The 21,268-nt window shown below is 33.7% G+C and overlaps 4 protein-coding genes across 4 annotated transcripts; 2 read left to right on the forward strand and 2 right to left on the reverse strand.

The window, feature by feature from the left end:
- The first annotated feature begins 666 nt into the window (after positions 1 to 666).
- On the forward strand, positions 667 to 2,231 carry LOC107363506 (putative RNA polymerase II subunit B1 CTD phosphatase RPAP2). Its single transcript, XM_015930741.3, has 2 exons — positions 667 to 771; positions 1,228 to 2,231. Coding segments are annotated over exons 1-2 (750 nt in total). The 5' UTR covers positions 667 to 770; the 3' UTR covers positions 1,977 to 2,231.
- A 142-nt stretch (positions 2,232 to 2,373) lies between these two features.
- Positions 2,374 to 6,964, reverse strand: LOC107363500 (uncharacterized). The gene is made up of 3 exons (XM_015930733.3): positions 6,527 to 6,964; positions 3,971 to 6,280; positions 2,374 to 3,331 (listed from the first exon to the last, which is right to left on the reverse strand). Exons 1-3 carry the CDS (start codon positions 6,647 to 6,649, stop codon positions 2,414 to 2,416), a joined length of 3,351 nt encoding a protein of 1,116 aa, XP_015786219.2. The 5' UTR covers positions 6,650 to 6,964; the 3' UTR covers positions 2,374 to 2,413.
- A 318-nt stretch (positions 6,965 to 7,282) lies between these two features.
- On the reverse strand, positions 7,283 to 9,705 carry sau (Golgi phosphoprotein 3 homolog sauron). The gene is made up of 3 exons (XM_015930744.2): positions 9,333 to 9,705; positions 8,789 to 9,032; positions 7,283 to 8,433 (listed from the first exon to the last, which is right to left on the reverse strand). The coding sequence occupies exons 1-3, from the start codon at positions 9,537 to 9,539 to the stop codon at positions 8,009 to 8,011; spliced, it is 876 nt and encodes a 291-aa protein (XP_015786230.1). The 5' UTR covers positions 9,540 to 9,705; the 3' UTR covers positions 7,283 to 8,008.
- A 396-nt stretch (positions 9,706 to 10,101) lies between these two features.
- Positions 10,102 to 11,589, forward strand: eIF3i (eukaryotic translation initiation factor 3 subunit i). Its single transcript, XM_015930743.2, has 4 exons — positions 10,102 to 10,244; positions 10,369 to 10,522; positions 10,608 to 11,098; positions 11,182 to 11,589. The coding sequence occupies exons 1-4, from the start codon at positions 10,242 to 10,244 to the stop codon at positions 11,518 to 11,520; spliced, it is 987 nt and encodes a 328-aa protein (XP_015786229.1). The 5' UTR covers positions 10,102 to 10,241; the 3' UTR covers positions 11,521 to 11,589.
- Positions 11,590 to 21,268: the final 9,679 nt, after the last annotated feature.

A 21,268-nucleotide genomic window follows, 5' to 3' on the forward strand; every position in this document is an offset into this window, starting at 1 on the left:
CACTATCTTAAAATTAATCTCTCTCTATCTCTCTTTCGCTCCCTCTCTTTTCAAATCAATTCACAAACCTATCTTGTTATCATTTCATGTCTTCATATCTGTTGCATTTTGTTTTCAAATAACCTGTTTACTCTTTCTATTTAACCTATCCTAGGGAAAATTGCATGAAACTAGTTCAGAGAAATGATGGTTATCGAATTCGTGTAGTAACAGTGATAATTGAAAAAAGTGGTGAAACCCCACCAACCGTATATCAATGCGTTGCTAACGACTCATACGATACGTTTTTAAGGTTGTTTTATCTTTGAAATCGTAATAAACATTTTTATTGATTATGTAAAAGCATCTAAATGAGTAATCCTCAATTCACTGCTGACTCTAAGCTCTCTCACTCTAATCAAATGTCAAATTTAATTAGGCTTGCAGCTTTGTTGACTAATGACGTTAATTCCTAACAAGTTGATTTGATATCCAAACTCTTGTTCCATTGATTCCCATGTATTCAGTCTTGAATTATCAGCTTCATATTCTTTTGCTACATGTTAAACCAATTTTAATACCAATGGCTTCTAATTAACCCTAACTGTTAATTATCCACATTCAAACTGTGCGCCTTAATCGATCCACCTATTTGGCGTTAAACAGCTGTTTTTTCCAACTGTTAATCAAGTTGTTGCTACTGGATTGGTTCTTGTTTTTTTATTTAATCAGTGATTCTGTCTTTGTGACAATTTGACTCATGATTGCTCAGTTTTTATGACTTATTAAAGAGTGAGTATTTATTATCTTCTTGGTCTAATTTGTTTACTCTCAGGTAGCTTAAGAAGTTTGGCTCAATCTATTCACAGATTTTTTTCTATCTCCTTTATTGGTTTTACTTTTTGCGTTTGATATTATGCTAAAGGGTGCATTATTGGGTCCAGATAAAAAACCCAACAACAAATAGAAACCATTTTAGATAAAAAATAGCCTCAACACCATCTTTAGAAATTGAAATCAAACATTTAAAAATTCAAATATCAAATTTTTAATTTCTTACAAAATCTTTTCATTTTTCAAATGTTTAATTGATTTTAATTTCTAAAGATGGTGTTGAGGCTATTTTTTATCTAAAATGGTTTCCATTTGTTGTTGGGTTTTTTATCTGGACCCAATAAGGCTCATTCAAGTTTTGGTGCTCAAGACACTTTAAAACAGACACCCTTTAATTGTTTTTATTTCTTACAGTGAATGAATCTAAAGGAAAGGAGAATCCAAAGAAGGAGATAAATTTAGCTAAAGAAGAGAAACTAAGAAAAGAACTGATTCGACGAGCCGCTCGAGAAGAAGCTAGGAGAAAGGTTGAAAAGATTAAAGAAGGAAAACGTAAAATTGTTTCAATTGTAGAGGAAATTGTTGATAAAAAGATTGATGAAGCAAGTTTAATTGAACATTGCAAATTCTTGTGTAAACAAGACTATGAAGATGTAAATGTGGAGAGAAGCTTGGTCAATATTTGTGGCTATCCACTTTGTTTCGCAAATCTACCTAAACCATGTAAACAACGCTACCATATCTCACTAGCTGAACACAAAGTATATGATCTATCTGAAAGGAAGTTATTCTGTTCCAATTTATGTTACAAGGCATCATGTTTCTTGAAAGAACAATTAGACGAGGAACCATTTTGGATGAGAAGTAATACTTCCGTAACTCCAGTGAGCGTTAAAATTTATCACGACACCAAAGGAGCTCGAGGAGCAGAGGTTCTCATGGTTCCTCGTGTAGAAACTGACAATGACCATGAAAATAATAAAGAGAACGACCATGAAACGTTTGCAGGAACTGGAGAAGACGATTTGTCAGAAAATTTACCAAAAAAGAAACAAGAAACTCGATTAAAAAGCACATTCGTCGCATCTCCATACATTAAAGAAAAAGATCTTACCAAATTTGCAGAATCAATGAAGAAACTAACGATCAAGGAAAGGGAATAAATTCGTGAAATACATCTGATTGTTATAATTAAAAATTTTAAAAATTAAAAATATTTGCTGTAAAAATCGATTGTCAAAAGAAATTAATCAACTGACAAGTGAGATCAAATACTTCATTTCAAGGCTAGAGAGATTATTGGAAGAAGCTTTAATTTCATTATAATATATCCTAGATTTTTAACAATTTATTTTTTATCAATACAACGTCAATCTCAATGTCTCTTATTATAATTGAAATTTATTATGTGTAATTTACATTTCAAATTGACTTTACTTGATTTACAGGCAATTTCTTCCCATTAGATTATGTCTAGGATTTTTGATATTTCAAAATTAATTTCATGTCTTTGAAATATTTTTTTACAGAAAAGTTGAATTGAATTGAAGATACCTCGAATTAAACTCATTAAATTTAATTTTTCTTTTATTTTCTAGGTTTAATTATCACAAAAAGAAGTCTTTGTGGGGTTGTGGAGTGTTGTATGGTAGGGTTGAGGTGCATTATGTGGTTGTGGTGCATTATGTGGTTGTGGTGCATTATGCGGTTGAGGTGCAGAATGAGGTGGAGGAGGATTGTGGGGTTGTGGAGTGTTGTAGGGTTGTGGTGCATTGTAGGGTTGAGGTGCATTGTAGGGTTGAGGTGCATTATGTGGTTGTGGTGGATTATGCGGTTGAGGTGCAGAATGAGGTGGAGGAGGATTGTGGGGTTGTGGAGTGTTGTATGGTTGTGGTGCATTGTAGGGTTGAGGTGCAGAATGAGGTGGAGGAGGATTGTGGGGCTGTGGAGTGTTGTATGGTTGTGGTGCATTGTAGGGTTGAGGTGCATTATGTGGTTGTGGTGCATTATGCGGTTGTGGTGCAGAATGAGGTGGAGGAGGATTGTGGGGTTGTGGAGTGTTATATGGTTGTGGTGCATTGTAGGGTTGAGGTGCAGAATGAGGTGGAGGAGGATTGTGGGGTTGTGGAGTGTTGTATGGTTGTGGTGCATTGTAGGGTTGAGGCGCATTATATGGTTGTGGTGGATTATGCGGTTGAGGTGCAGAATGAGGTGGAGGAGGATTGTGAGGTTGCGGAGGGATGTGTGGCTGCTGAGCCTCTGGTTGAGCCGTCATTGCAGTCTGAGAATGGGGAGGCTGTTGAATAGGTGTTGTAGGTGGTGGTGGAGGTGGTTGTGGTGGGAAAAATGGTGCTTGTTTTGGCTGACTAATAGGTGGCTCTTCAGTTACTGATGTATTTCCTTGTTGCGCCAAAAGCATTGACTGTGCCTTATGTCTAGCGTGATATTCAGCTGCTTTTAACTGTTCCAAGTGGAATTGTTGACGTTCTTGTATTAATTGTTGTCTTTGGTACTCCAACTAATGGGAAAAAATAAACCATAATAACACATCAGAATTGAAAAAATAATAGAAGAGTGATCTTTTGAAAGCAATAGAAAAATAAAATCTAAATTCAGGCAAACCTCTCAAAGTTAGGCGTTTCTAGACAGTAGTCCAAACAACTTGCCCAGTACCGAAGCTAATATCAGGCAAAGCAAATGTTTTAAACCTCTGATCTCAAATATATTTCAAAAGACCAATTCATATGTTAAAATTATCTAATTGTTAATAATTAAATATTGGTAATGGTTAGAATTTTCCAATTTTAACCAGAGATTGTATGAATTTCTAGCTCTCGAATGGAGGTAATTTTTTTCGATTCAAATCAACAGTTAAATTTGATTGTTTAAAGTGTCAAGAAAATGATTAAATTAAACCAAAATTCAAGTAACTTAAGTAATATCTTTCATTATGAAATTAGGTGCCAATTAGATATATATAATAACTTTTACCATAATAATTGATATTTTGAAATATGATTACGGTCAGAGGTTTAAAACTTTCTGGTTTACCCAATAGATTATCTGCAATACGCGTACTTGACAGCAGAGTAAACTATTAGCTATTCTCCCGAAGTCTAATTTGAGAGGGTTGGTTGTAAAAAGAAAAGGAACTTACATTTTCACGCTCTCGGTCCATAATGGTTTCCAATTCTTCAAAATGCCTTAATTTAATTTCTAACTTTTTCATTTGAGTTTCTACTAAGAGAGCCACCAATGATTTAATTTTTCTTTCTTCAACTGCGGCTAGATGCTTGGCTTTAACAGCGGCAGCACTTAGAGCAGCGGCTGCTGCGGTTGATAGTTGAACTTCTTTGACAACTTTTTCTTTCATAATTTCTTGATTATCTTCATTTTTGGTTTTAGTCCTCTCTAAGCTCTTATCTTTTGTTGAACTTTTATTTTCAATAGATGAGATTTTTTCATTTGATTTATCATCAGTACCTTCTTCCATTGCTTCAGTCGTTGGTTTATCTTTGTCTTTATTTTCGGAAGCCGTTTGATCATCTCTGGCAGAACTTTCTTCGACAGGAGATTCCTTGTCTGTGCTGGTAATGTCACTTTTAGTTGCATCTTTATCCTCAGGTTCTTCAATGTTGCTCTTTTCGCTCGACTTTTCTTTAGCCGAATCACTTGAGGAGGCATTTTCACTCGGTTCACTTGGTTCACTCGATTCCTTTGTTTCTTCTTCTTTACTAACTTCTTTCATTTCGACATCTTTACCGCTATCTTGGGTTGATTCCTTTTCTTCAGTGGTTAGATCTTTAGATTTTTCTTCGATTTCTTTTCCTTGTTCAGTACTGGGATGACTGACACCGTTAACTTTTTCAGTTTTAAGATCTACGCCGGATTTATTTCCATCTTTTGAATCACTTCTAGATCTTTTTGCTGCATCAGAACGCGATTTTTCTTCATCTGTTACATTACTGGCAGGATTCTCTTTTTCGTCTGTACCTGCAATGCCGCTCATAGATAAGTCAAATAAGTCTAAATCTGGAAGAAGGCCTTTTGAAGCGTTATTTTCAACATTCTTGATATGAGCGTTAAGCAAAGCAGAAGGCACTTCATCCTTGAGCTTTTCAAACTCCTCCATAGCAGCTTTGGCAGCCGCTGCGGCAACACGAGGATCTACCATTGATGCCAAAAAGGCAACAGTTGACATAACTGGGTTACCTGATTTAGAGAATGGAATGGGTTGGTAAGCTAAGGGTCCTAACACTCCGTCAGATTCATCTAAGTATGGATCTTCGATGGGTAAACGCAAGAATTTAAGGATGCATTCTTCTTGAGTTCGACTGCTAACGTGTTCACAGACTTTGTTCCAATCATCTTTGTACATTTCAATTGCCTCTAAAAGTAAAAGTATTTCTTGATCTTCCCATTCTCTGGTTATCTTTGTTGCACCCTTGTTCTTGAAGTATGCATTCTTCTTTTCATACTGATCAGTCCTCAAACCGAAATTGCCATTCAATTCTGGTTTGGAGCTATGCTCTTCGTTCTCTTTGTTTTCTTTGTTTTCTTGAGAACTTGCAGATTGTGACGAGGAATTACTGACCGGAGTATCTTGGCGAGCCCGTAAAGGATTAGAAGGTTGTAGATTTGAAGGTGTATCGAAACAAACATTGAAATGACTCGTTGAAGGAGGACCCATAGGAGTCGGTCGTAATTCAGCATCAACTTGGTAATTGATTAGCCCCCATTGTTCAAGAAAAGCATGAACTCTCATAATCGCACATACATCTCCTGCCAAATTACGCCGACAAGCAGTAACAGTTAAATATTCAGTTGGGTTAAGACGATAGGTGTCAAGCATAAAATTACGGTAGGCAAGGTAAACTTCTGGAGTCTTGGATTCATTGGCTCCATTGAAGAATTCAGGAAGAGCCTTTCGTTCGACGGCGTGGATTGAATTATAGTCGAACCATGCAGAATAACTTGGAACAATAATATAATTAGTTTGATCGGTAACATTGTCATCATCTTCTTCTTTAACAACTTTGTCACAATTATTGTTAGGAGAAATGGTACCAACTTTTGCTTTATCGGTACTTGTATTATTCACTTTATTTTCACTAGGAGTAACACTTTTCTCTTCCCGATCAGCAATGTCAACGTCTGCTAACAAGCTTGCCTCTGTGGAGTTTGAGGCGTTGTTGGCCAGTGAATTTCTTGAATTTGCTGATTTAGAGGCTGGAGTTTCTTGACCCGCTTGTTCGGGAGACCAGGCATCAGTGTCCTCAAATGATTCATCTGAATCGCCTTCTCCTCCTCTGAGAGGCTTCTTTTTAGCACTAGAATGAGATGACGGTGTTGAACTTCTAGTCTTTGTTTGCCTTGCACGGTTACGTTTTTTGTCTACAAGTGGCGAAGGTGATCTTTTTCTTTTACTATTGCGACTTCCTGCAATGCCTTTATCTTTCTTTGATTCCTAGGAGGGAAAAAAAGATAATAATACAAATATAAAACATAGGGTAAATGTACTAAGTTCTCATTCCTATATGATGGCATCATATAGGAATGAGACATACATCATATAATCTCCAACTCTTCCAATAGAAAGAGAAAGAAAGAGAAAGACAGAAAGAGAGGGAGAAAGGAACAGAAAGAGAGTTGAAAACCGGTCTTTAAGAACATTTAAATAACACCATTGACAATTAAATCGAATTGTACATACCTTTCGACCACTCATTAACCGAATGTCAACTTCATCATTTGATTTCATCTTCTTAGTTTGAAGTGTATCTCCTTTAGCCTTAGCGTTTCCAGGTCCTTTGGAGATTTCTTTGTTCTCCTCCATCAGGGGTTCACAAACTTGATTTAGAGAATGGCCGTTATTGTCACTATTACAATTGACCACAATTGATCCACCACGATCTGAGCTAAGTGTTTAATAGTTAAAACCAATCAATCACATAAATTGAAATCAGATATTTAAACAATTGTTTAAAAAAAAGATATTACTTGAATTTCAAATAAGTAAATCTAAGAACAAAATGGTTTCCTAAAAATGACTGTGCGCATTGTGCTGTGTGACTTTACATCTTACACCCAAAAAGAAGTGTAAGGCAGTTAGTTTTGAAAAAAGCAGATGGCGCTAAACATGTTTATCCAACAATAAACACAATTAGAGAAATTGAATTAAAATCATTTGTTTCAAATCAATTTCTTAGTTATTTGTTCAGCAGACCAACTAATGAATTCACTCGACAAATTTAACTTACCAGTTAACTTGAATTGCCTAATTTTTAATTGTTCCAAGCAAAGATAATCTCGTTGTTGGCTTGAAGGAGTACAAACGTGTTTTTACAAGTTTAATGATCAAACCGATGAAACAAACATCTTGCTTTTTATGGTGAAATAGATGATAAAGTGACACGACTTAGAGTGATTAGAAATGTGAAGTGGAAATAAGAACGAAAAGGTGGGCAACTTATAATTGTTTTACTTTTAATCAGTCAATTTAATAATCACTCTGAATGTTGTGTATGGCTCTCTGATGAATTTGTTGGTGGTGAATTGTTTGTTTAGCGTTTTGCAAATTGTTAAAATCGATAAAAGGAAAATTTTCTCGCAATTTTGGAGGATCCTTTTTTGTTTGGCGTTAACATACATTATTCATCGTCTTAACAACTTGAATAAATTTTGGTTAACTATAGAATATTAATAGATACATTTTGCTTACAATATTTCTTTATCATTCTTGACGATTTTTGATTCTTCCAGGAGTCAACAATATTGGATCATTTTGTTTGATTAGCATGGAACTTTCAATATACAAGCTTAATATAAAATCTTGAAGAATGATGAATTTGAGCTCTCGATCGCAGCATTTGATATTTATATATGTACTTGAGTTTGTGAAAATCGTGGGATCGAACAATGAGCTTTGATAACTCGAAGAGTTTTAGGATGAATGAAGGGAATGGAAAGGAGAGGAAAAATAATGAATGAAAAGGGCAATGGATAAAGATAGAGATAAAGAGATAATTGAAGGCTGCTTGTGCTTGGTGTTATTAATTGATGAGAATCAGAAATTATCATATCCAATCGAATTTCTTTTCCTCTGCTTTCCCCATTATCTGCTTATTCTTCAAAATTAACTTTATAAACTCTCACGTGTTGAAATAATTACGGTTGGCAAGCTGGAAATTGCAAATTATTTAACAAATGTAGCAAATATAGCCCACATAGTCTCATTAGAGTTTGATTTCATTGATTCACTTTCCATATCCAGGTCTAAGAGTTCCCGAACCCTTCTCATAGCAATTTCATAATCATCATCAGATAAAGAAACAAAAGCATTCTCTAAAACGTCGGATGCATGCGCCAATATGATAAGGGCTAAAAGTCTTTTATCCATTCTGTGAGGATCGTTTACCCATTTACTCAGGACGGCATCTTGAACTTTTTTTATTAACTTGGATTTCGTTCCGGAATCAACCAATGGATGAGTGGTCATATCGAATAACAGGAAATTTTGTTTTTCGGTAGTTAAAACTCCCTTTTCAACTAAGTTTTTTGCTATACGTTCTCTAACATTTTTTAATTGATATTTTAACCTTAACGGATTCCAGGTTTCACCTAGTTGGGAGAAAAAAATAGAACAATCAGTAAACAATAATTGATCGGATCAAAGTGTAAAATGAGAAGCAGCATTTTAGGGAACAATTGTAGCCATGCATAATTCAGTGAGTGAATTGATGAATCACAGCTGATAGATGAAAGTTTGGAAGTGAACTGGTCAACTAAAGGTTAAACTTGATAATTTTATTAATTGTTTTATATTTCTCATGAATATTCAATATAATTTATAAATCAAGTAGATAGAAATATTATTTTACTGATAGAAAAAACTAAAAGAACTTCTACAGAATCAGCATTTCACTATTGATTCACGGAATGTATACAATATGGATTAACGAAATAGTCAACTTACCACTTAAATAGTCAATCCAGCTCTGTAACGTTTCTGGCTGTGTATCTTTGATGTGTTTCAAAGCCTCGTCTAACAATACATCACCCGTTGCATTTGGATTTTTAACAATTAATTTTCTTGAAAGCAACCCTCGTCGTCTCATTCCAGCCTTTTCGAGTTCGATTCGACCTCTGAGAGCTAATTCAACAAGAATACATCCTCTCAAACCAGTTGATATACAATCGTTCCAAAATGACGTATAACCCTGAAATTGGATGATTGAATCAAGATGAGAAAAGAATGGAAAATCAAATCAAAGCCATGGTGCATTAAACAAGTGACATTGTAAACGTGTAAAATACCAGGCAAGAAAATAGCAAAACACAATGCAGCAAAGATAATATTGAGATGGGAAATTGATGCAAAGCATCAGTGGAACTAGTATTACTCAATATTAAGGATATAGAACAAGAGATAGACCGCAATCATGTGAGATAATCTATAGCATTTACATTGATGTATGGGTGAATCTTGATTCAGTTTTCAGATGAACACAAATTCTCACCTCCTTATCTTTCAATCCAAGAAGTAATACTTCCTCCATCAAAGTTAACCTAGTATCCTTTGAATCAACATCATTGTCATCTTCACATTTAGACTGTTTCCCGACATCACCATCGTTACCATCCTTTAATTCATTAATAGCCTTATTTGTGTTTGAATTACACCCTTGGGTAACTCTTCTCTGTACAAGACCTTCGTTTCTTTTCATAATCAACTGGTTTACAGGTTAACTTGATGTTAAGGTTTTAGAGGTGATCAACTGTTAACACTTCTACACTAAATCATGAGAACACACATTAATAATCAATAAATGATGATAAATTAAGAACATAGATTTTTGTTGACAAGTATTGTCATTTTAATTGGACACTTTAAAGAAGAGTTGGCTACAGATCCGAATATTCATTCAAGGCTCATTCAGATCCGAATCTAAACAGATTGCAATAAAATCTTATGAGATTTAATGTTCGTACAGTAAAATAAATCAATTTCATTGATTTTCAAATTGACAATGAAGCTAATACATTTACTAAAGTACTAAAATTACTTAAAGTCGTTGATTAGTTTAACAAGAAATGTGATTAATTTAACAATTTAAATTGAAATCACTTGGGATCCAAAATCCGGATAAGTAACTGTTTCTATCCGACCAAATTAATATTGGATTCCTTCACTTCAATTTTCGTTTGATATTCAATTACGTTGTATATCGATATATCGATACAGTTCCGTCATGTAGTGTCATCTATCAGAGGAATCACAAATCAACACCGGTGTTATTATTTTTGCCAACACGATTTTGTTTATTGTGTTTTAATTATAAATTAAATAAATTATCAGTATTTTCTTAATTAATATTCGATACTTGGGTCAACTATATTTCTGTTCTACTCCCAATTAATTTATCAAGATGGTAAGATTTTATGATTTCTACCTATCAACTTCCCATGTGCCTCCATATGGTTTGATTATTTAAACCCTTCACTTGCCTTGATTTTTTTCTCAAATTTGTGTTGTTTTTAATATTAATTTTTCAGAAACCTTTAGCGTTACAAGGTCATGAAAGAGCTATTACTCAAATCAAGTATAACCACGACGGGGATTTGCTTTTCAGTTGTGCTAAAGATGCTAATCCCAATGTATGGTATTCTGTCAATGGTGAACGACTTGGTACATTAGATGGACATGCTGGTTTGTATTTGATCACAGAGCTCAGCTATCATTGTTTTATTCATATTTGGTTAACTCTTTTTATTATTTTCATTCCATTTTACAGGTGTGGTCTGGACAATTGATTGTAATTGGGACTCAACTAAAGTTGTCACTGGTAGTGGAGACAACAGTTTAAACCTTTGGGATTTAGAATATGGAAAAGTTTTAAATAAATTTGCTTCTAAAAACGGTATTCGAGTTGTTGGTTTCTCTAACTCAGGAAAGCAGATTTTTTTCACGACTGACAAAACCATGAACCTTCCTTCACAATTGCGAATTATTGACATTAATGATCCAGACCAATTCAAAGGTAATTCATACGTTTTCTCCATCGCTGATATGGGTGTCTCAAAGCCTACTGCAGCTTTATGGGGCCCACTAGATGAAAGTATCATTACCGGTCATGAAAATGGTACCTTAATTAAATGGGATCTGAGAACAACTAAATCATCACTTCAAGAAATCCCAGAAGCTCATCGTGGACAAATCAATGATATGCAATACAATAACGATGAAACTATGCTTATTACTGCAAGTAAAGATACCACGGCTAAAGTAAGTTCATTTCACACATCAAATCACGATAATTACTAAATAGAACTATTTCTTAATTCCAACATCTATTCTACATTATTTAGATCTTTGATACTGAGACCTTAGAACACTTAAAAACTTACCGAACTGAGCGACCAGTCAATTCAGCCGCCATTTCCCCTATTCGAGACCATGTTGTAGTAGGTGGTGGTCAAGAAGCTATGGAAGTCACAACAACTGCTGCTCGATCTGGTAAATTTGAGGCTAGATTCTTCCATTTAATATTCGAAGAAGAGTTTGCTCGTGTTAAAGGTCATTTCGGTCCTATCAATTCCTTAGCGTTCCATCCTGATGGAAAAAGTTACGCCAGTGGCGGAGAAGATGGTTACGTTCGAGTCCAAAACTTTGATCAATCTTATTTTGAATTCCAAATGGATGTTTGATTATGCTCATTTTTGTTATTCATTTGCGATTAAAGTGTTCTAAAGAACAAAAAATGCCCATTTTACAAAGCTCTCAAATTTTCAATTATTTTAGAACTTGTTATTTTCAAAAAGTCCTTAATTTTGAAAACAGTCTGAACATTTAACCATTGTAACTTTCGCATGTCCAGTATTGAACACAATAAGTGACAGTCAATTTACATCAGACTTTTCAACTCTTCATTATAACCAATTTCTGTTGGACAAAGTTATTTCAAAACTATTGTATTGACTCAAGGTTCAAAGAGTTTCAATGATAATCAACAAGATCAACTGACTTAATATGAATTTCTTTGGATGTTGACAAGCAAAAAAAGAGATGAAAAGATATTAAAATAGTGAAAGATATCAAGATAACCCCTCAGAGAGTGATCTTGAAGATGAAGATGATGCATGTCTGATTTTGGGTCAGACAGATCTCGATCACAATTGATACTAATAGGAAAGGCCGTTGTCTCATCAAATTGACTAAACATTTAACCATTGAAAGTTATCACAATTTATACGCTTACCTGGAGAGATTTAGCCTTCATTTATTGAGTGTTTATGAAGAAAAGAGAAGAAAAATGTTTGAAAACAAAACAAAGAAAATTAAATGACCTGTCTATTGATTTGATGTGGAAAGATGACAAAGAGATAACATGAAGAGAATTAATTTTAAGTCTAAAAAATCCAAAGTGAAAGCCTTTACTTTTTTATTCAGTGTTAACATCATCTTGTCAAATAGATTGGAACCCTCACTGAGTCCATCGGCACGATGACAGTTGACTCCTGCTGGCTTTTCATTCAAACAAAATACATTTAACTTACCTGTTCACTTTTTTATTATACATACCTTTTTACTGATGAGTTTACTCTTTCTTTTTTTATTGTTGCTACTTCTAGCTCTGTAAAAGGTTTCATGTACTTGTATGTGTTTTTCAATAAATGACAATCTTGTCATCACACTGAAAAATATACACTTTTACCTTCATCAACTCATCCAGAGGACATGGATAGATGAAGTTTATTAATACACCAATGCAATTCCCTGACCAAGCCTTGACACTTAGCTATGTTGAACCTTACTCATAATTGTTGTTAAAATAGGGCGAACTTTCTTTGAAATATATTGACAATTAGACGATCTTTCAACAAGTTGATATTACAGACACAAGGAATCAGCTTATCGATTGAAAATTTAACCTTTCCGATGAATATAATCTTTTTAATTCTTTTCCCATTTTAAGCTTTCAACTTTTCGTTCAGCTTATTAAAATGAATTTCATTAGGAAGCCATTAACACTTCACATACAATTATGAGGTAAATTCAATTTCCAGTGACATTTAAACCTAATAGATTTAATAATAAAGGAATAAGCAACTCAATATAATAACATTTATCTGAATTAATTCTATTAAATGGTGTATATATCATTGTTGTAAATCCTTTTCCTCCAAGTATTTATAAAAGCATTGAATAAGAGCTGGTCAATATCTGTGAACAACAGGAAGGCAAGGTCAAAGTGTTAATTTATTACCGAATAAGCGATAAATTTAGAGAAGCCCAAAGGGTAAAGTAAAAGGCCATTGAGGGTATAAAGGCCTAAATTGTCAACAACAGTAAGCGGAGAGCAAAAAAAAACTGCACTAAATATCCAAAAGCATAGACAATGATCCTGTTACCATTATTATCATCATAGCGGGTTTGGTCTTTTCTCTCTTTCTTTTTTTTTGATCTTCCTTCTTTAGAACCATCAACAGGTAACCTTTAGGATGACATATGCCGTAATATGAAATGTCTTGGACGGAAGTTGGCCTGAAATGTTGTCCAATCTTAGATGAAAAGAAAGGTAAGCAAAAAATGAGAGAAAGGAAAAACGCTGCAATGAAAAGCATGGCCGAGAATAGTCAACCCACTTTTTTATGTGTATCAAAATGAAAGTGAACTTACATTTCTTATTTAGTTGGTACCTTTCATCATTTAACCTCCCAAATCTCCGTTAGGATAACCTTCTCTGTCTTCTTGGCCTCCTCTTCATCATCTTTAGTGAAAAGGGAATCCTCCTCGTTTCTTTTCATCCTTCACCTTCGTCTTGAAAAGGCCTCACCCAGAGAGACACAGTTAAATCTTATTGCTTAGACAATTCCGTTCAAGTACAGTTGCCTATTTATGTATTTAAAACTGTATTCACCTTCTTAGAGGAGTTTTTTTTATATCTAACTTTGAAAGTTGTCTTGAAAAATATTGTACAAGAGTGATATAAAAAAACATAACATTAAGCATAAGAAGTGAATGAAGTAAAATAAAGATTCATAAAGATTTTTAGGTGAGGCCTTTTCTTACATAGCGTCATTATCATTGAATCATTGGATGTGTTAAATTTGATAAACCATTTCCTTTGATCATCACAGCATCAACAGCATAATTTTAAATACGTTACATGTAGAAGTACCCGCCATCTCCAAAGACTTCTAAACCAATTAGATGCAAAACGGTATATTCATTGTCACCTTCTTCCTGGTCCATACCTTGAAAGTTGTCTCCATAGAAAGCATCTTCTCCATCATTCAAGTGATCACTGACACATAAAAAATATACAGAGCTTCCGTGAATCGAACCAATCAAAACCAAAGTATCAACCAACAATCAGTCAACATAAATGAATCCGATCAACTATAAAATGAGAAGCATTGAGGTGGGGCTGGGCGATATTATCGATATCGATCACTATAATCCAGCGCTTTTTATCAACTTTTAGCTCGTCCATTGAAACAAACCTTAATTTACGATAAAATTATCTTTATATTGACCTGATCTCAATATATTTATCGAAAAATGAATATCATTCATCAGCTATTTGAGCGAAGATTTATATTCATGCATAATTTACTAACAATGTAAGAGTTGTTACTAAAAAGACACAAATTGAAACAAATGGACAAAACCGGGTGAAAATTAATTTCTTGCAAATTCAGACTCTGTTGACTTGTAGTGACATGAGAACTGAGTCCATTTTTGCGATTTAAGAATTTCTCTGATCAATAGTTTTCGAGAAAATCGAGTCCAAAGTTGAAACTTCGATTGCCTTTTGTACAATTACGGAAGCAGATTTTTTGACGAAACTCATTTTCTTAATGCAACTTTTGATGATCAACCATAAAATGGACTTTAATACATGATATAAAACTTTTTGTTTCTGTAAAATAGATAAGTTCGATTTACGCTCAAACCGACCGCATTCTGTCACCGTAAGGTTTAGCAAGCTTAAACTTATAGTTCAGCAATATAAATTGTTTGTACACATCATGGGTCAAATACTTTTTTCAATTTATCGATAGTTCTCTTGATTTTGGCCATTGGTCTTAAAACTTTTAGCCTCAATATTTCGAGAATGGTAGCTCCTACAATCATCATTCTTTCGTCAATTTAATTCTTTACTGATTAATAATTCAATACAACTTGATAACTTTCCATTAGCCCATTTGGTTCATGAAATTTGGGTTTTAAATGCAAGAGCAACAACTTATTCAACAAACAAAACTCATATAAACCCATTTCTTGATAAATAAAGCAATTTTCTGGTTAAACTTGCAAATGAAATGCAAAAACTGCTGCCAAAGACTCAAAATTTTTAGTTATAAGCTGAAACTTGTTGGGGCTTGTTGGGACATAAAAACTACGTTCTGTGGTATTATTAAATAATTCATCCGATGTATAGTTTTTGAGAAAATCGAGGTCGAAGTTGAAACTTCGATCGCATTTTGTGCAGCTATGGAAGCAGAATTTTTCATAAAACTTATGCTATAGATTAATCTTTTGCTGACCAACCAGAAAATGATCTTATTTTATGAAATAACATTTTCTGTTTCTGTAAAACAGATCAAGTTCAATTTTCCCTTGAACCGATCGCTATCTGTGCCCGTAAGAGTTAGCAAGCTGAAACTTGTTATTAGTCCATAAAAACTGTTGGTACATATCATAGATCAACTACTTTTTTCAATTAACCAACAGTTATTTTGATTTTGGCCATTGGCCTAACAACTTTGAGTCTCGATATTTCAAGAACGGTACCATCTAAAAGCACCATTCTTGACCAAACATTAGTTTTCATTCCGGGCTATAATATATTGAAATATTGATTCTTTAAATCTTGAAAAAAGTTATAGCATTGTATCACTTATGTTGCCAGGTTTGAGAATTGATTTATAAAGTTAAATGATTACCAAACACAAATATTCTTAATTACTATCAATTTACATTGGAAAAGTCGAGATTGATAATGAAAGAAACCTTCACATCGAGAATGGGGAAATTAAGATTTCAATTTGAACAGAATTCATTTTATTTTGTTATTCAACAGATTGAAAATATAATATAATTAGTTGGATTGTATTTTAACTATAATTTTTGGGGAAATCAAATGCCAGTAAATTTAATAGTTGAAAAGACTATGGACACTTGAAGATGATGAGTTCAAACATTGTAACAATGGGATCAAACGTTAAATGACAATCAAGAAAAAAGTCCAACTGATCGAAACAAGCGCCTTTTAATTATTTCAAAGGCAGAAAATAGTTGATCAATGTTTTAATCCTGAACAGACATAAGAAATCTCACAAAATCTTTCTTTTTATTTTAATTCTCAACTGAGATCATTTCATTTGACCGCTTTAAGTCTGATTGTAACGCTAAGATTTGTTGAAATCCCTGACTAGTTTTCTAACGCGAAATGCGATTAATATAAATGTAATAAAATTTTTGATTAACAATATAAATCGTGAGAAATATTTTCGCGTAAAAAAAGGTGAAAAGTAAAAGTAAAAAATATTTGTAATGAACAAGAGTAATCAATAGTGTGAAGGAATGAGATAGTTGACGCAAAAATGACAAAAAATGTACAAATACATAACTATTGAATATGACAACAATGAAAATTATAATCTGCCGATCACAATTGAGAGCAGAAAAGTGAATCTTTACAATTTATCGATTCTCCCACGCCACAAGAAATGCACTCAAACAAGGTAAACTATCGATAACGTTAACAGGAGACAAAACACGCAGATGAATGCCTTTAAAAATATATAACATCCATAAATAAACACACAGATATTCAGGGTAGAGGGTCAACAGTGAGAAAGACGGGGATAAAGATGAAGGTGAAGATGGGAATGAAGATGATGATAAAGATGAAGAGGGAGTTTGGTTTGAGGGGCGTTTTGTGGGGCAGCATTTTGTTAAGAAAAGTTTTCTCTCGTCTTTCCTTTCCTTTTCAAGAAAAGCGCACAAAAGATTTATTTTGTGATATTACTTTCACTTTTTTTTCCTTCACTTTTTCAGCTTTGTTCATCCTCACCTTTCCACCTCCTCTTATCTGGGAATGATATTACCTTTGAAGAGTGAAAGTGAAGGGAAGTTGAAAACAATAGTGATTTACATTGTCTAACAACGAGTCGGTGGGTTCATCGAGAGAAGGTGGTTTATGGTTTTCACTTTTATTTTTAACCTTTTTTCTCCGCCGTCAATTGTTCACCGTTTTTTGTGTACTTTTTTCACATTTTGATTGTCCTTTTAGTTCACCTTACTGGTTGCACCATGAGTGAGTATTCACCACTGATCCTGTTAACCTCACCTAGATTGATAGACAATGGCAAACCTTAACTGTTCAACAGGTCACCATCAAAAAGGTCACCACAGTCAGGTCACCTTCATTTTTAATCATCGTTACCGTTTAATTTCAATGTAGGTTAAATATTTCTCTCGCCTTCAGATGTAAGATGTTTTCTCTTGTGGGCCATTTTCGTCTTCCTTTCGTTCTGTGTGTACCTTTGTCCAACTTGGTAAAGAAATGTTTTTTATTTCAATTTTCTCTCTTTTTGATACTTCTTTTTTAAATCCAAGACAATTTTCTTGAACCTCTCTTTTCGCCCCCCGATCCTTTTCTTAACATTATGCCGTAATCTTAGGTGGGTTAGTCGGTCACAAACGGTAAAATTTTAGGTTTGCCGTTAATCAACTGATGTCACAAAAGATGTACACACCTTATTTTGATTCAGCTATTTGTCAACTTTGCATTTATTCATCTAGCTTTTAATGTTTTCAGAGACTGATGCGATCATGACCGATAGCAAATTTCTTTCAACTGAGTCAGATAAATTCAATGTGCATTTTAAGACTCAAACTCTTTTTGTAAACCCATCGTCAATGAGAAAAGCTAGAAAATAAAATCTGCAACTGAACAAAAGCGAAGTTTAGCCCCGAAAGCGATTTTATCACCTTTGATCAGAGTAGGTACACAAATGGTTCAGTTTTATGTCCATAAAAGTTAATAAGTTTTTGTACAGTTGAGGCACCAGATTTTTGCCATCAAGCTCTTCACGCAATAGACAGTATTACATACACTTTTAATCCAACAATAAACTTAATAACCAAAAAAGTTTTACGCCAAACACAATGCTACAAAATACTTTCAATAATAGTGCATTTCCTACTCTCTGCTCGAACTTGATTTCTCAGTAAATTGCATTTCGATTAAGCTGTGATTATTCTTCAGACATTCAGTTCAATCATAGCTTTCAGATTGTGCGAAAATTTCTGGGTGAATCCTGTCAATTTAGCCGCAATTTTAAACAAAATTTGATTTATTGATTTTGTATAAAATGAAATTATCGGCAAATGTATCAACTTATATTGCGTTAAGCTGTATACTTTGTTAATTGGTTTGTATAACTGAACGATCATTTTTGCTTAAAATGCTCCAACTTTGGTTAAATGAGTTAAATAATAGTAAAATTTTAGATGCTAGATATTGATCATTGATGATTTTAGTCTTAATTTATGATGACTAATTTTTGATCTTCTTTTCTTTTTATTGCCATTACATTTGTATTCATTACCTTTAAATTGTGTATTCAGTTTTAATTGTTCGACCCAATTCTGAGTTGTGGTTTATTGTTGAATAATAGCAAAATACGTAATAATGCTTTTGATTCAATTTGAACACTGAATTTAGCGAATTTTTGTGCAACTTTTACCTCAACGTTTTTGCGATGAAATCATCTTTCGATTCCGTTTCTTTTTGTTCATAGCAAGCAAAAGCTTTATTTGTAGACCTCAACGATCTATTCAAGAATCGAAGGGTTATTTCATCCTGGATTTAAGTCTTCACAAGATTCTTTGGATGACTTTTAAACTTTGCAAAGAAACTGCTTCAATGGATTTGCAAAATGAATTGCATTGAGAATGCGATTGGAATAAAAGTTACCAGAATTTTTGTAAACAATCAATCAAATGGGCGAATGAAATATTCCAAGAACATTCAAGAGATTTTCTTATCCATTGGAATGATACGAAAAAAGGAAACACGTAAGTTCATAATTCTTGTTGATTGGAGGTAAATATGCATTTCATGGCTGCTTCGATAATTCTGTTATTTCTTTTAAAAAACATTCAAAAGCTTCTCTTATCAAAAATCTAGCATTCTGACCAATAATGGAGTTGATTCTGTGTTAGTAGAGTCAAGTTTCCGTCAATTGTTAGATCTGATGCTGTAACGATAGTGGAACGGTAAATATTATAATAATGATGAAAGGAAAGAGAAGATAAGAAGGAGAAGATAAAGGGAGGGAGGGAGAGGGTGATGTGAAATTTGAATAGTCTTAAGATGGATGATAATGTTCCGTTAACAAGTAAACAGTAGCATATTCACCTTGCACGATACTGAGGTGAGCACAAAGAAGGGCCTGGTTCAGGTAAAGAGACCTGAGCCCAACCCAAGTATATGAAAGGAAATAACATAAGATGTGAAGAGTGAGAGTGAAGATGAAAGAGTCTTTTTGTGTCTTATTTTTGTTCCCAAAGAAGAAGAAGAAGAAGAGAAATAAGAAAAAACGAAACTCACTATTTTTACTCTTAAATGGTGCAACGGCCAAAAAAAGGTGTGATTTACATTTATCTTCAACAATAAGAAGAGAAAAGTTTATTTCTTTCTTCTTCTTCTTCATCTTCTCCAACAATTCACCCTCTTCCCTCCCTCTCCCCACTCATTCATCTTCACCCCCCAAAAGTGTCCCTCTAATAACGATGATCATCTTAAGGACACACCTTATACAAATGTCTCTACCGACCTGTTACTGTAAGCCATTCAGAGTCAACCTTTAATGCTACAACTCACATCTTCCAGGTCAAGTTAATGTCTTAGGTTGGCTTTATCTTTGACTTTACAGTGAAATTTGTTTTCTTGTTGTTGTTGGTGTCGCTTTAACCGTTAAGTTGCCAAGTCTTTGGTGTGTCACCCAGGCTTTGTTGGTGCATTTGTTGCAAAGGTATTTTATTCGGAAATCTTTTTGGTCCAACAGGGACGCACCTTGAATCGATGAAAATACAATGATATTATGCGCTTCCATTTTAATAGACTTTAAGAGTAACCTGAATTTTTTTGAGTCTTGAAGTAATATGTTAATGGCTATCAATTGTATCCAAATGAGGAAAACAAGGTTAGGTCATTGTTTGTCATCTTTTAGGTTTGCCGGTTAAAAGGTAACCAAGGTCATTGTGTTAACGGTAATAGGTTAGTCATTCCACTGTAAATTGTCCATTTAAACATTGCAGGTCAATTGGGTACAATCAAATGGGTTCACAGGTCACAAATAATTGCTTTTCTTTGTATGACAATAAATTTTCATTCTTGTCCAACTTTCAGTAAAATATGGAAATGGTTTATTACAATTAAATCAATTTAAATCATCAAAGGAGTCAATTTAAACTTTGATATTTTTGTTGCTCTTTCATGTTAATAATAATACAAAAATAACCAATTAAATCCCAAAACTCATTCCTAAATAAACCATAAAGTTTACTTGGATCGTTCAAAATGACCCTTTTGTCGTAACATTGGGCCAATGAAATGTTCATCAAAGAGTGAAGAGTGTAATCAAAATATCGAATAACAATCGAAGAGCAAACCGTTAAACCAACAAGATCACTTTAACTACAATCGTTTGTCACAATAATAATGCAAATGATCATTTAATTCACATTCAACATTTAACAGCCAATTAAAAAAGCAAATCCGAAACTATTATAACTTTAAACGCCAGAATTGCGAGTTTTTCCCTTTACATTAAAACGAAATGAACTAGAAACTAGACTAAACTGTCAATGACTTTCAATCAACAGATCAATTGAACAATTGAAGATGAAATTTCGATCGAAAATTGAATTAGTAAAACAAAGCGATTTGTGATGAACTCCGATTTTCATAAGCTAATAACAAATGATACAGTAACCTAAACAACCCGATAGCCACATCGATTTAACAGCTTTGTAAACATTGAGAAACGAGAGTAAATTGGACAACAGATCGGTCTTTAAATCTTAAGGAAACATTAATTTTAAAATGAAACAATTGTAATCAATTTTGATTTATTTGGTTATTAAATCAACCGATTATCTTAACCGGAAAATGAATAAATAAACAACGAGAAACAAAACACGATTAAACAATAAGAAAACAAATCAGATTTTAAACTGTTTTTTGTGGGAAAATTGCGTCAAGACGATGATTATGAGGATGAGTACCACCTTCATCATGTGAACATCAAAGATGAAGAGGGAGGATGATGATCGTGACCCAATGAAACTAACCTCTGACCGGATACAATAATGATTGGCAATAGTTAAGAACAAAGGAAAAGGCATTAAAATTGAAAAGATGAACAAAGTAAT

Source organism: Tetranychus urticae, chromosome 2, assembly GCF_039701765.1.
Source record: "Tetranychus urticae isolate SD_2017Ah chromosome 2, NJAU_TeUrti_SD_1.0, whole genome shotgun sequence".
In the NCBI taxonomy this organism is placed as follows: domain Eukaryota; kingdom Metazoa; phylum Arthropoda; class Arachnida; order Trombidiformes; family Tetranychidae; genus Tetranychus; species Tetranychus urticae.

Coding starts and splice junctions, on each gene's coding strand:
- LOC107363500 (XM_015930733.3), bottom strand. CDS start 6,649: ATGGAGGAGAACAAAGAAATCTCCAAAGGACCTGGAAACGCTAAGGCT. Junction 6,281..6,526: donor GGTTAATGAGTGGTCGAAAG/GTATGTACAATT, acceptor TTTCCCTCCTAG/GAATCAAAGAAAGATAAAGG. Junction 3,332..3,970: donor TGGACCGAGAGCGTGAAAAT/GTAAGTTCCTTT, acceptor TTTTCCCATTAG/TTGGAGTACCAAAGACAACA.
- sau (XM_015930744.2), bottom strand. CDS start 9,539: ATGAAAAGAAACGAAGGTCTTGTACAGAGAAGAGTTACCCAAGGGTGT. Junction 9,033..9,332: donor TTGGATTGAAAGATAAGGAG/GTGAGAATTTGT, acceptor ATCCAATTTCAG/GGTTATACGTCATTTTGGAA. Junction 8,434..8,788: donor CTGGATTGACTATTTAAGTG/GTAAGTTGACTA, acceptor TCTCCCAACTAG/GTGAAACCTGGAATCCGTTA.
- eIF3i (XM_015930743.2), top strand. Junction 10,523..10,607: donor TACATTAGATGGACATGCTG/GTTTGTATTTGA, acceptor TCCATTTTACAG/GTGTGGTCTGGACAATTGAT. Junction 11,099..11,181: donor GTAAAGATACCACGGCTAAA/GTAAGTTCATTT, acceptor TACATTATTTAG/ATCTTTGATACTGAGACCTT.